We start from the raw sequence: 13,460 nt of genomic DNA on the forward strand, positions 1-13,460 counted from the left end.
CAGGTTAGAACAGACACACACTAATTTGTGAATAATGTCTGCTCTGCTTCCTTTAGAATTAGGGGTTGGGGGTCCCACATGGGGAACATTGGCTGCTGCTGCTTCAAGACTGCTGTCTCTTAGGAGAGGGGCAAGTAAAGATGCCATGAAGTCTTCCTGATGTCTTTTTTTTTTTTTTTTTTTTTTTTTTTTGGCGGTACGCGGGCCTCTTACTGCTGTGGCCTCTCCCGTTGCGGAGCACAGGCTCAGCGGCCATGGCTCACAGGCCCAGCTGCTCTGCGGCATGTGGGATCCTCCCGGACTGGGGCACGAACCTGCGTCCCCTGCATCGGCAGGCGGACTTTCAACCACTGCGCCACCAGGGAAGCCCTCCTGATGTCTTTTAAGTTGCCTTTTTCTTGATTCCATGTGGTTACTGCAAACCTTTGTTTTCCAGAGTTTTGACAAAGTTGGTTCTGACACTTTTTTGCTTGTTTTTTAATTTTCATTTTTGGGGTGGTAGTGTGAGAGAAGCTAAGGGCTGGGAGCTGCCCACCCTGTCATTTCGCTAATGCCATTGTGGGGTGAATTTCTTATCACCTGAAATATTTTCTTATTTTCTGTTGTTCTCAAAGAAGCTTTGAATGGATCCACACTGTTTTCATCTTTTTAAGGACTGTTGGAGGTTGTGGTGACTTGCACGATTCTTGGCTCAAGAGCCCCCTCTTTTGCCAGTGAGGCAAACTGCAGTTCCCTTAATGGAGACTTTCTTTTGGCACTGTGGAGGGGCCCCTTGTGTGTGCTCTGACTTGTTTTAGTTTGTTTAGGTCATTTTTTGTCTCACATGACCTTCAGTTTCCCCCTCTAGCTTTTCCCCTTTACAACCCAATCTCCACATGGTTCTTCCTCATTCCTTTTTATCATCTGCTCCCTTGGAGGTGATGCTTTTTTGTGACTGCCACCTTGGGTCCCATATACCGTTCTTATAGCTGGTGCTGTGATTGATCTAGCCCACTTTTCAGTGTTTTTATACTTATGGTAGATTTTCTCTTTCTAAGCTTTGATTTCAGCTCATTCTTAGGTTCTCTGCTCCCCTCTCTGTTCTCTTGACTGTTTTCTTCATACCCTTCTCATACTCCAGAAAGGTTTGTGGCAGTAATTTGAAAGCCAGCTGAGCTGGAATTTGGTATTTGCTTTTCAGTTATAGGTAATTAGAAATGTGTATAGTACTCTCTATTTTCTATTATAAATTATACTGAAGGTATAGGTTATGTGTAGTTTTATTTGTTCTTCATATTGATCTGTATAGTTGTTTGGAGGATATGTGAAGAGATTTGGATTTAACTACTTCACCTTTAACAGGTGAAGTTATTCTAAATTACCTGGACGATCCTTAATTTTTTTAATAAAAAATTAAGGTATAATCTGTATACAGTAAAATAGGCCTTCAGTGTACAGTTCTGCATCTTTTGGCAAACTCTGCAAGTTTTGACACTGCCACAATGAAGATGTAGAACAGTTCTATCGCCTCCCAATACAGTTGACCCTTGGACAACTCGGGGGTTAGTTGTTCCAGCTCCCTGCACAGTTGAAAATTTACGTATAACTTTGGACTCCGTCAAAATTTAACTGCTAATAGCCTAGTGTTGACCAAAAGCTTTACCAATAACATAAACAGTCTATTAACACATATTTTGTATGTTATATGTATTAAATACTGTATTCTTACAATAAAGTAAGCTAGAGATAAGGAAATGTCATTAAGAAAATCATAAGGAAGAGAAAATACATGTTCAGTACTGCACTGTATTTGTCGATACTTAAGTTTGTGTCGTCTGTTTACAAGATGAATCACGTCTGTCAGTACCTACATTAATATTGTCTTATATGATACAAAATACTGTAGATGTTATACAGATTATTAACACGATATCAACAATGAAAAGATAATATGAAAAATAAATTCATATTTATTTACAGTTATAACGATTTATACATTGATAACGAAGCAGCAATATGATTGCTTTATGGTAGCATAGTGTAGTCGATATGATTGCTTCATGGTAGCTTAGCCTATACACTAATGAATGGTTATATAATTTTATGGCATACAGTATTATAGTCATATTCATAATACAGTATTGGAAACATTGTTATATTTTTTAAAAACCCACTTACCTGTGATGATAGGCTGATAAGCAGTTTCTCCAATTATGAGAGAGAAGGGCATACTGTACAGTAATAAAATTCTTTGAAAGCAAAGTTATAAAATAGTAGGAAAACTAACACATTATTAATTTTATATAAATATCACCATATGCCTATGTAAGGACAGAATAGTATCTACGTATATTTTATGCTTTCATGACATTCCTAAATTTTTCCTAATATTTTCAATATTTCTAGGCTATGCAATTCATCTGTGAGTTTTTTCAAATTGTTGCAAGTCTCCAAAAATTTTTCCAATATATTTACTGAAAGAAATCTGCATATAAGTGGACCCATGTAGTTCAAATCTGTGTTGTCAGATTGTCAATCTGTGTTGTCAAGGGTCAACTGTATTTCCCCTTTGTAGTCAACCCCTGGCCGCACCCTGGCCCCTTGTAATCACTGATATATTTTTGGTCTCTATAGTTTTGCCTTTCCCATGTTATATAAATGGAATAATACAGTGTGTAGCTTGTTGAGTCTGGCTTCTTTCACTTAGGGTAATACATTTGAGGTTCACCCATGTTGTTGCATGTATCATTAGTTCTTTCAGTTTTCTTGTTGAGTAGTATTACATTGTATAGATTACAGTTTGTTTTTCACTCACTGGTTGAAAAACATTTGGGTTGTTTCCATATTTTGGTGATTACAAATATACCTGCTATATAAATGTTCATGTAAAGGTTTTTGGGTTTACATAAGTTTTCTTTCCACTTGGGTAAATATACCTGTGAGTGGGATTGCAGGTCCTATGGGAGTATATGCTTAACTTCATAAGAAACCAGAAAACTGTTCCAAAGTGGCTGTTCCATTTGCATCCCTATCTATGATAAATGAGACTTCCAGTTGTTCCACATCACCAGCACTTGGCATTGTCAGTTTCTTTTCCCATTCTGATACGTATGTAGTGGTAGCTCATTGTGGTTTTGATTTGTAGTTTCCTCATGGCTAATGATGTTGAGCATCTTTGTATGTGCTTATTTCCCATTTATATATCTTTGGTAAAGTATGTCTCTTTTGCTTTTTTTTTTTTTTTCAGTTTTGAGAGTTCTAGTTCTTATGTATTCTCAATACAGCTTCTTTGTCGGGTATATGATTTGTAAATATTTTCTCCTGTTCCATGGCTTTTTATTCTTTTAACAGTGTCTTTTGAATTTTGGTGTCACATCAAAGAAATACTTGGTAAACCTAAGGTTAAAAAGATTTTCTCTTATATTTTCTTCTAAAAATTTTATAGGTTTAGATTTTACATGTAGGTCTGTGATCCATTTTGAGTTAATTTTTATATATGTTGGAGGTATGGATTGAAGTTCTTTTTTTATTTTTATTTTTTGGCATCTGGATATCCAATTGTTCCAACACCATTTGTTGAAATGGGAACTCCCATTTTCCATCAAAGTGCCTTTGCATTTGTCAAAAATAATTTTAAGCATAAAGATATAAAGTACCTTTAATTATAACATACATGAAGTACAGTTTATAAGTGTACAGCTTGATGAATTATCACAAAGTGGACACACTGTGGAGCCACCCCCAGGTCAAGGTGAAGATTATAACATAAATCACGACCTAAATCCCCCTTCATGCCCTCTTTCAATCAATATCAGCCTCAAAGGTAATCACTCTCCTAACTTCTGACATCATGGATTAGGCTTGCCTGTTCTCTTACTGTATATAAATAGAATTATGCAGTATGTGCTCTTTTGTGGCTGGATTCTTTTGCTCATTAGTACAATTGTGACATTCATCTATGTTGGATATGCAGCTGTAGTTCATTCCTTTTCATTACCACATAGTATTCCTTTGAAAGATTGTGCCACAATTTACCTACTGTATTTTTGAGGGACATTTGGATTTTTCCTACAACTTAGTATTAGAAATAGTGCTTCTGTGAACATCCTTGTACTTGTTTTCTAGAGCACATGTGCATGATTTTCTCTAAAGTGTGCACCTAAGAGTAGAATTTCTGGGTCATAGTGTTTGCAAATCATTAACTTTAGTAAATAATGCCAAACTGTTTTCCCAAGCAGTTATACCAGTTTTTAACATTCCTACTAACAGCGTGTGCGAGTTCCCATTTCAACACAATCTTATGGCATTTTATTTATCTATCTATCTATTTATTTATTTATTTTTGCGGTGCGCGGGCCTCTCACTGTTGTGGCCTCTCCCGTTGCGGAGCACAGGCTCCAGACGCGCAGGCTCAGCGGCCATGGCTCACGGGCCCAGCCGCTCCGCGGCATGTGGCATCTTCCCGGACCAGGGCACGAACCCATGTCCCCTGCATCGGCAGGCGGACTCTCAACCACTGCACCACCAGGGAAGCCACATCTTACGGCATTTTAGTTATATAATTATAATGTTTCTGGTGGGTGCCAAGTGGTGTCTCAATGTGGCTTAAATTTTCATTTCCCTGAGTGCTAACAGGGTTGGGTATATTTTCTTATGTTCATAGAACATATGTCCATATGTTTATTTTTTCTTTTTAGTGAAGTATCTATTCACATCTCTTGTCTATTTTTCTGCATTGTTTGTATGTGTCTTTTGATTTGTAGGGGTTATTTTATATGTTCCAGATCAGAACGCTTTATCACTTATGAAAGCTGCCGATAATCTCCCCATCTATAGGTTGCCTTTACTGCTGTATTTTTAATCTTGTAACATGTATGTCTTTTCCTTTATGAGTAGTGCTTTTCATGTCTTGTTTTTGAATGTTTTACCTACACCAAGCTTATGAAAACATTTTCCTATATTATTTTCCAGACACTTCATCGTGTTACCTTTCACATTAGATTTACAAATTACCTGTAGCAGATTTTTGTATATAGTGAGAGTTAGGGGGTTAAATGTCATTTTTGTCCCCATATAGATATCTGATAACCCATCCACATTTACTTGAAAATATCATCCTGTCACCACTGTTTTGCAGTTTCAACTTTATCATAACTCAGGTGTCCGTACATATTTGGATTATCTTTTTAGTTCTACTGGACTATATGTCTATCCATCTATCCTTGTGCTAATGCCACATTGTCATAAATATTCTGTTATTTAATGTAATAGTTTCTCTACCATGACTTGTGATTTTTTTTTTCCCGCACAGTAGGTCACTAACTTGATAGGCATCCTGTATTAAATTATCATCATGAACTGGGAACCCAGTCAGAAGTTCCCCTACATTCATTCCATCCTTATCACCCAGTGGTAAGCATATTAGAATAAAAGAATGTGCAATTATAGGGACTCATGACATTTGAGGATGTGGCTGTGGATTTCACCCAGGAGGAGTGGCAATACCTGAACCCTCCACAGAGGAACCTGTACAGAGATGTGATGCTGGAGACCTACAGCAACCTGGTCTCTGTGGGTAAGAATGGCTTCCTCAGGTAATTTTGCTGTTTATGATTATTCTGTCCGATAGAACGCCTTTCCTTTCTCAAGTTTGGAAACTTCCAAGGCCTCTGAACTGATTGAAGAGTTTGTCATTAAATTCCATGGATCAGAGTTCCTTTTCCCCCTTTGCTTTCCTGACAAGGTGTTTGTGAACTCAAAACTCAGGTGAATTGGCTTGACGACCATTGTGTCAAGTGATATATCGCTTGTACTGCCCCAAACTCCACCTTCCTTTTTCTCAGAGGCTCTGAAGACCAAGGAGGTATTGCTGTCATTTCTCATTAGCAGGGCAGCAGGTTACCAAACCAGATCTCATCCTTAAATTGGAGGTAGAAGAGCCATGCCTGCCAGAAGGAAAAATCCCAATTTGGAGCTTTCCAGGTAAGTGGGATTGACTCAGGCTATGGGGACAGGAGGTCCCAGCTTGTCAGTCAGGGGTGAGGACCTGTGAAAGGACTTTCAGGAATATCTCAGGAATGGCTGTTGGAGGACAGGGACATGAACACCTAAGACACCCCCTCCCCTATCCTACACCCACCAGACCACTCTCCTTAGGTTGGTGCTCACCAATAAGTTTCTGCACAGCTCCATTGCCCTGTATAAAGTTGTCTTGTAAATGACAGTCCCCTGGCCCCACGCCCTGCCACTTCTATTGTTCTTACCTCCCACTGCTCATCTGAAGCCAGGCCCAAATGAGTCACAGGCCTAGGCACTAATGCTCTAATTCCAGATTGGGTTACCTGATTCCATCCAGTTTAGACATTCCTATGAGATTTGTTCTCCTAAAGCATCTTGATTCTCTCTTTAACAACAGCTTTATTAAGATATAATTAACATACAATAAAATTCACTCTTTTGAAGTGAAACTCAAAAACTCAGGATGTTTATTATATTCACAGAATATACTGTCTAACCATCACCACTATCTAATTCTAGAACATTATCATCACCCTCCAAAGAAACTCCTATCCTTTATCAGTCACTCTCCATTCCCCAACCCCCATCCCCCGGCAAGCACTAATCTACTTTCTATCTCTATAGTTTTGCCTATTCTGGACATTTCTTATAAATGGAACCATACAAAATGTGGAATTTTATGTCTGGTTTCTTTCGTTTGGCATGTTTTCAAGGTTTGTCCATATTGTAGCATGTGTCATCACTTTTTATGGTGGAATGATATTTCATTGTATGGATATTCCACATTTTGTTTATCCATTCATCTGTTGATGGACATTTAGGTTATTTCCACTTTTTGGGTATTATAGATAATGCTGCTATGAACATTCATGTAGAAGTTTTGAAATGTACATTTTCATTTCTTTTGAGAACATACATAGGAGTGGAGTTGTTAGACCATGTGATAGCTGTTTGTGTTAACATTTTGTGGAACTGCCAAACTGTGTGAATATCCTGTTCCTCCAAAATTTTTACCCGGTGGTTTTAACGTTCACTGATGATTCTTGCCTGAATCAATTACTACTAAGATGGTTAGAAAAATGGTGCATTTTCTATCATTCCTTCTACATTTGTAAGTTGGCATTTTTCTGTAAAGAACTTTCCTTTTGTTGATTAGCTGGAATACTTCAATAAAGAGGGATTGCCCTCCATCTATTACAGTTGACCCTTGAACAACACAGGTTTGAACTGTGCAAGTCCACTTATATGCGTTTTTCAATGGTAATGGTACAGTGCTAGATGATCTGCGGTTGGTTAAATCCACGGATGTGGGACCGCAGACTAGGAGGAGAAACTACCTATATGGAGGGCCAACTATAAGTTACAATTGGATTTTCAACTGTGCAGAAGGTCAGTGCCCCTAACCCCTGCATTGTTCAAGGGTCAACTGTATTTGGTTATATATGAGTTACATGTATTTTTCCATTTCTTTATCAGTTTTCAAAATGAGTTGTTTTTGTAGCATCATTCAAAGCCTAGTATGTCTTTTTGGAGTATCATTTATGGACTTATGGATTTAAACACTTTTATGTTTTGATCCATTGCCTTATCCTTATTATAAATCAAACTGCTCTATCTCTGGCCAGTGGAAACCCCTTCAAGTTGGGTCCCTAGGCTTTGGTAGCTTCCTTGCTTTCTGTTGTTACAAGATGTTCCAGGCTCATATTATACAGTTCCTTTCTCTGTCCTGGAATCAGCCATTTCTCCAAGGAGTCTTGGTTCTTTTTAGTGGTAAATAATGTTTTGTGACCACAATTTGGATGTTAGGGAATTGTTTCTAGGCCTTTTCATTGACATAGCTAGGAACTACGTAAACAAAGATTTTTAAGAGAAAGACATGTATTCAAATGTATATTTCCAAATCAAATTCTGGACTTAAAGGTTTTTAATTTATTAATCTTACATCTGATGGTAATATTGTTAATATTATTCTGAGATTGCTGAATGTGTATAGTGGGTTGAATCAATTGAGGTAACCATGTTGGTGCCATTGAGAATCAAGACTTTTTAGCATGGTTGTTAGGAAATACAGATGAGGGGCTATTTATTACTATTAGGGAATCCTTTTATTTTCAATTTTGCTTTATGAGTATATAAAATATTTGCAAAATATTAACTTGGTTCCAAAATCAAACCTAGAAAATAAAATCAAACCTAGAAAACAAGGTATATTCAAAGAAGTCCAGCCTCTTTCCCTCTCCATCCTCCTCTCTCTCTTCCTTCCCCCATAGGTAACCATTTGTTAAAATTTAAAGATTTATCCTTCCATTGTTTTTTATAGTATGAGCCTATATTATTTTAAATATATACTTATATATTTGTTTCCTCCTTAGAAAAATGTTAGCCTACTGTGCTTATTTTTATACACCTTCTTTTTTCAGTTAATTCAAGAACATGTTAAATATACTGAGATAGTCCTTACTTCTTTTTATAGTAATGTAATGACTCAATCATAATAGTAGTAGCTGTATTGTAATAGTGGTAGTTGTTATTCTAGTAAACATTTGAAGTGCTGTACATAAACATTACATTTCGGTGGGCACTGTTATAATTCCTGTTTTCCAGGTGTGAAAGTAAGATGCAAATAGATTAGCTAATATGCCTAAGGTCACAGAACATGTAAAAGTCTGATCCAGGATTTGATCCTGGCCTAGAGAACTTATGACCCTAGCCACATGTGCTATGTTGCTTCTTAACCACCTAAGGAGGTCCAGATTCAGTAGATCCTTGGTGGAGCTTGGGTCCCATCGAATGTATTTTGTAAAAGCTTTTCTTATGATTATGATATTCACTCTCAGTTAAGAACTAGTGCTTTACTATGGAAAGAAAGGAAGTCATAGGAAGAGAAGCCACAGCTGCATGATCCCTTTTAAAATTCAGTATTACTCTCAAATGTTGTTATTAAATCTAAGTGGTAATATGAGTAGTTATTGTACTCTTCTTACAACTTTTCTGTATGTTTGAAATTTTTCATATAAAATTTTAGGAAAAGGTGAGAAGAAAATTAAACTACAAAAAATAAAAATTCAGTGTATGTGCAAAAAGTACTGTCCAGGATACCATTGGTTTTAAGACACACCACTGAGAAATAAAATTTTCCAGCAATTTATGACATGTCATTGATTGTAAGGTGAACCTGGATTCAGAGGTTTTAAAATGTGGAATAATATGCATCTTATAATTGATGAAGTATGGTATATTAAAGGCAAGGCCTTGCAATTTTAACTGTCTAAATGAGTGGTACAGATAACTGACTACTTTAGAAGTTAATGAAAGTTAAAGTTATTGAGGAAGGTCAGATTAAGCTTTTTTGAAAAGACTGAACTGCTTCTTGAAAGTTATCTAGATTCTGAATATAGCAAAATATGGAGGACGGGGCTATGTGAGTGACGGAACACGAGGAAGCGTTTGGAGTTAATAATAGATGGAGTTTTTAGTGGAATTAGTGTAGACAGAAGCAGAAGGTGGTGTTGAAGAACCGTGAATGCAAACTTGGATGAATACAAAGGTGAATCCAAATTGGGCAAGGATATTTAGGTTTCTTTGTTTTTGTAAGGCTAATTATTCTAGATATTTCTCTCATTTACTGAGAATGTGGGTTTCAGGATTGTTGTAAGATTTGAGTCCACAAGTCACAGTGTTGTATTTCTGTCTAGGTGGAAATAATGTAAGTCAGGAACAGTTAAGAGTTCATATGATAAATAAAGGGTGATAATATCTCCAGAGTGATGTAGAAGTAGAGGTAAGAAAGACTGAGATGTTAGGGTAAGATTGTTTTTGGTAACAAAAAGGCTAGCAGGTGGGAGTTTAGTAAAAGAACAGGATTTGATGGCTGTGATTCTCCAGGAACTCATAAAATGAGATATCAGTATCAGCTTTCATATGGCAGGGCATTTCTAAAGAAGGTCCATTCCATAATGTCAAAGTATAAAGACGGTTTATTGTACTCCTTTCTAGAAGAAGCCTGCCAGGTTGATGAACACTTTGAGAGACAGCATCAGGATGACCAAGATAAATATCTGATGCAAGTTGGATTCCCTGACAGGAAAACAATTACCACCAAGAGTGGCCTTGACTATAATGAATTCGGAAACATACTTCATCTGAATACAAACCTTGTTGCTTCAATACAAAGGCCCCATAAATTTGAGTCCTTTGGATATAATATGGTAGATAATTTAGACTTATTTAGTAGAAGCTCTGCAGGAAAGAAGCATGGTAATGAATGTGCAAAGTTATTCTTCCATACTGAGTATGAGAAAACAACTCCTGGAGTAAAACCCTATGGATATAAAGAGTGTGGGAAGACCCTCAGGCAAAAGAAAGGTCTTAGTCTACATCAGAGAATTAAAAATGGAGAGAAACCCTTTGAATGTACTGCATGTAGGAAAACCTTCAGCAAGAAGTCACACCTCATTGTGCATTGGAGGACTCATACAGGAGAGAAACCCTTTGGATGTACAGAATGTGGAAAAGCCTTTAGCCAAAAATCTCAGCTCATTATACACCTGAGAACTCATACAGGAGAGAGACCCTTTGAGTGTCCAGAATGTGGAAAAGCCTTCAGAGAAAAGTCAACTGTCATTATACATTACAGGACTCATACAGGAGAGAAACCTTATGAATGTAATGAATGTGGAAAAGCCTTCACTCAGAAGTCAAACCTCATTGTCCATCAGAAAACCCACACAGGAGAAAAAACTTATGAATGCACCAAATGTGGGGAATCTTTCATACAGAAGCTTGATCTAATTATACATCATAGTACTCATACAGGAAAGAAACCCCATGAATGTAATGAGTGTAAGAAAACTTTCAGTGATAAGTCAACTCTCATTATACATCAAAGAACTCATACGGGAGAGAAACCTCATAAATGTACGGAATGTGGGAAGTCTTTCAACGAGAAGTCAACCCTCATTGTGCATCAGCGAACTCATACAGGAGAGAAACCCTATGAATGTGATGTGTGTGGGAAAACCTTCACCCAAAAGTCAAACCTTGGTGTACATCAAAGAACTCATTCAGGAGAGAAACCCTTTGAATGTAATGAATGTGAGAAAGCATTCTCTCAGAAATCCTATCTCATGCTACACCAGAGAGGTCATACAGGAGAGAAGCCCTATGAATGCAATGAATGTGAAAAAGCATTTTCCCAGAAGTCATATCTCATTATACATCAAAGAACGCATACAGAAGAAAAACCCTATAAATGTAATGAATGTGGCAAAGCCTTCAGAGAAAAGTCGAAGCTCATTATACATCAGAGAATCCATACAGGAGAGAAGCCCTATGAATGTCCTGTATGTTGGAAAGCTTTCAGCCAGAAGTCACAGCTCATAATACATCAGCGAACACACACAGGAGAGAAACCCTATGCGTGCACTGAGTGTGGCAAAGCTTTCAGAGAAAAATCAACATTCACTGTACATCAGAGAACTCATACTGGAGAGAAACCCTATAAGTGTACAGAATGTGGGAAAGCCTTTACTCAAAAGTCAAATCTTATTGTACATCAGAGAACACATACAGGAAAGAAAGCCCATGGGAAAGGCCATACCCGGAAGTCTAAGCTCATTGCACATTAGAGAGTCAACAATGCAGTTATCTTCACTGAAGGAAAGTTTTGTCAGTTTAAGTAAACATTTTAAAAGTATGTTCTGACTTCTGGTTTAAATATGGGGAGTAAAGTCAGCCTTTTTTTCTTTCCATCTCAGTCTTCGCCCAAAACTACTAGGAGAAAAAGAAGTGGACGTGTAATCTCTGTATCTGACAAAATTAGGAGATCGCTGAAACCCTGATGAGAGGGCTGCCAGAGGCAGAGGAAATCAAGCACCAGTGCAAGGAGATTTCAAAGGCTAGAGAGGAGTGGTCAAGGCTGCAGATGTGAGATAGCACTGGTAAGGACTGTTAGCCAAGTTTTAGGCTGAGTGCAAGACCAAATAGATACATAACAATGGTAACAGAGAGCATGGGCAGGTGGGACGTTTCCTAGACCCATTTGGAGTCTCAGGAGAGACAGGCAGGGGCCTCAACAAGGAATTGCTCAGACAAGCCATATTTGCAGAAAGTAGTCTATACTCATGAGAGGAGCAGTTGGCAGGGGCTGGGGAAAGAGAAGGGAGTGTTCTTGTGAAGAACCCAACAGCTGCCCCTATTTACTGACTCTGGAAAGTCAAGTCTGAAAAACCTACCAAATGCAAAAGTAATTCCAGTTAGAAAATCTCTGATCTGCCTAGAATGTGGCCCCATTTCTTCCCTTACATGAACTTCCAGCAAACAACAAGTCCAGGAAAAACTCTTATTCAATGAGGAATGATTCCAAGGCAATCAAAACCATAAATGTACATGGCTTTTGAGCCAGCAATTCCACTTCTAGGAATGTATATACTCATGCATGTACAAAATGATGAACACACAGAGGTATTCAGTGATGCACTGTTTGTGAAAACAAAAGATTGGAAGCTTTCCACATGGCTCCTGAAATCATGGAATGTTCGCACAGCAACCTTTTAGGTAGACAAAAAAAAAAAAAAATGGATAAAGAGAACTTGGACAACATTTGTGTAGTGATGTGAGATGACCTCCAATATACATTATTAGAAAAGCAAGGTGCAGGATACTGAGGATAATATGCTACCATTTGTAAGTAAAAAGGAGAACGAATGGTGAATACATAATTGAGCGTATATGCATAAACTATCTCTGGAAAGATATACGAGAAGCTGGGAACCCTGATTACCTCTGGGAAAGGGAAGGGGAAGTGGGTGGCTGGAGGGAAGGAATGGGAGGGAGACAACTGTATATCCTTTCAGAACTTTTGAAAATTGTACTACGTGGATGTACTACCTTTTCAAAAAATAAAACTTTTTAAAAAGCATATTTTCTATTACTATTCTAATGAAGTCAGATTCTAGATGCAGGATTTCATAACATTTAGTATAGATATGCTCAATGTGGAGTTTAATTTTTTTAGAGTGAGTAAATTGAATTATCAGTCAGACGAAACAGATATCCAGCCAGTTCCAAAGGCACACAAGCATTGCTTTCTTGAGGTTGCCAAATAAAGTGATTCTAAGGTCAGCTGGGACTGCATTATGTAAATCTACAATAATTGAGACTGGAACACATTTCTTATTTAGTATGCACAGTGACATCTGTGAAAATATCCTGTACTAAAGCCTGCCAATGCCTTTCTATATCTTAAAATGATTTAAATTACTTCATTCATGCATGTGTATGTATTCTTTTTACAAGAGATATAAAGCATAAATCCACAGAGAGGTTGAATAACTTGCCCCCCAAATCACACCTCTGCTGGTGACAACATTTTCCAAGGTGAGAGACAGATTGAAAGCCATGATCTTAATGGATACAGCCAAAGTCCATGTAATAGCACTTTTGCTCCAGAAGGAGAGGTCCCA

At 37.6% G+C, this 13,460-nt stretch overlaps 1 protein-coding gene across 3 annotated transcripts in view; it reads left to right on the forward strand.

Annotated features, from left to right (window-relative positions):
* Positions 1–12,916, forward strand: part of ZNF182 (zinc finger protein 182) — a 33,137-nt gene extending 20,221 nt beyond the window's left edge. For 2 of the 3 annotated variants that reach the window (XM_030764231.2, XM_022563831.3), the window contains 3 exons: positions 5,428–5,554; positions 5,866–5,961; positions 9,994–12,916. In XM_030764231.2, coding sequence (XP_030620091.2) covers positions 5,428–5,554; positions 5,866–5,961; positions 9,994–11,624 — 1,854 coding nt within the window. In that variant the 3' untranslated portion in view covers positions 11,625–12,916. The remainder of the gene's footprint in view (positions 1–5,427; positions 5,555–5,865; positions 5,962–9,993) is intronic. The other variant, XM_022563832.3, reaches the window with a different exon arrangement.
* Positions 12,917–13,460: the final 544 nt, after the last annotated feature.

The sequence above is a fragment of the Delphinapterus leucas genome, chromosome X (genome assembly GCF_059928025.1).
Source record: "Delphinapterus leucas isolate spDelLeu-1000000601 "Yukka" chromosome X, BTC_Dleu_Yukka2, whole genome shotgun sequence".
Classification (NCBI taxonomy): domain Eukaryota; kingdom Metazoa; phylum Chordata; class Mammalia; order Artiodactyla; family Monodontidae; genus Delphinapterus; species Delphinapterus leucas.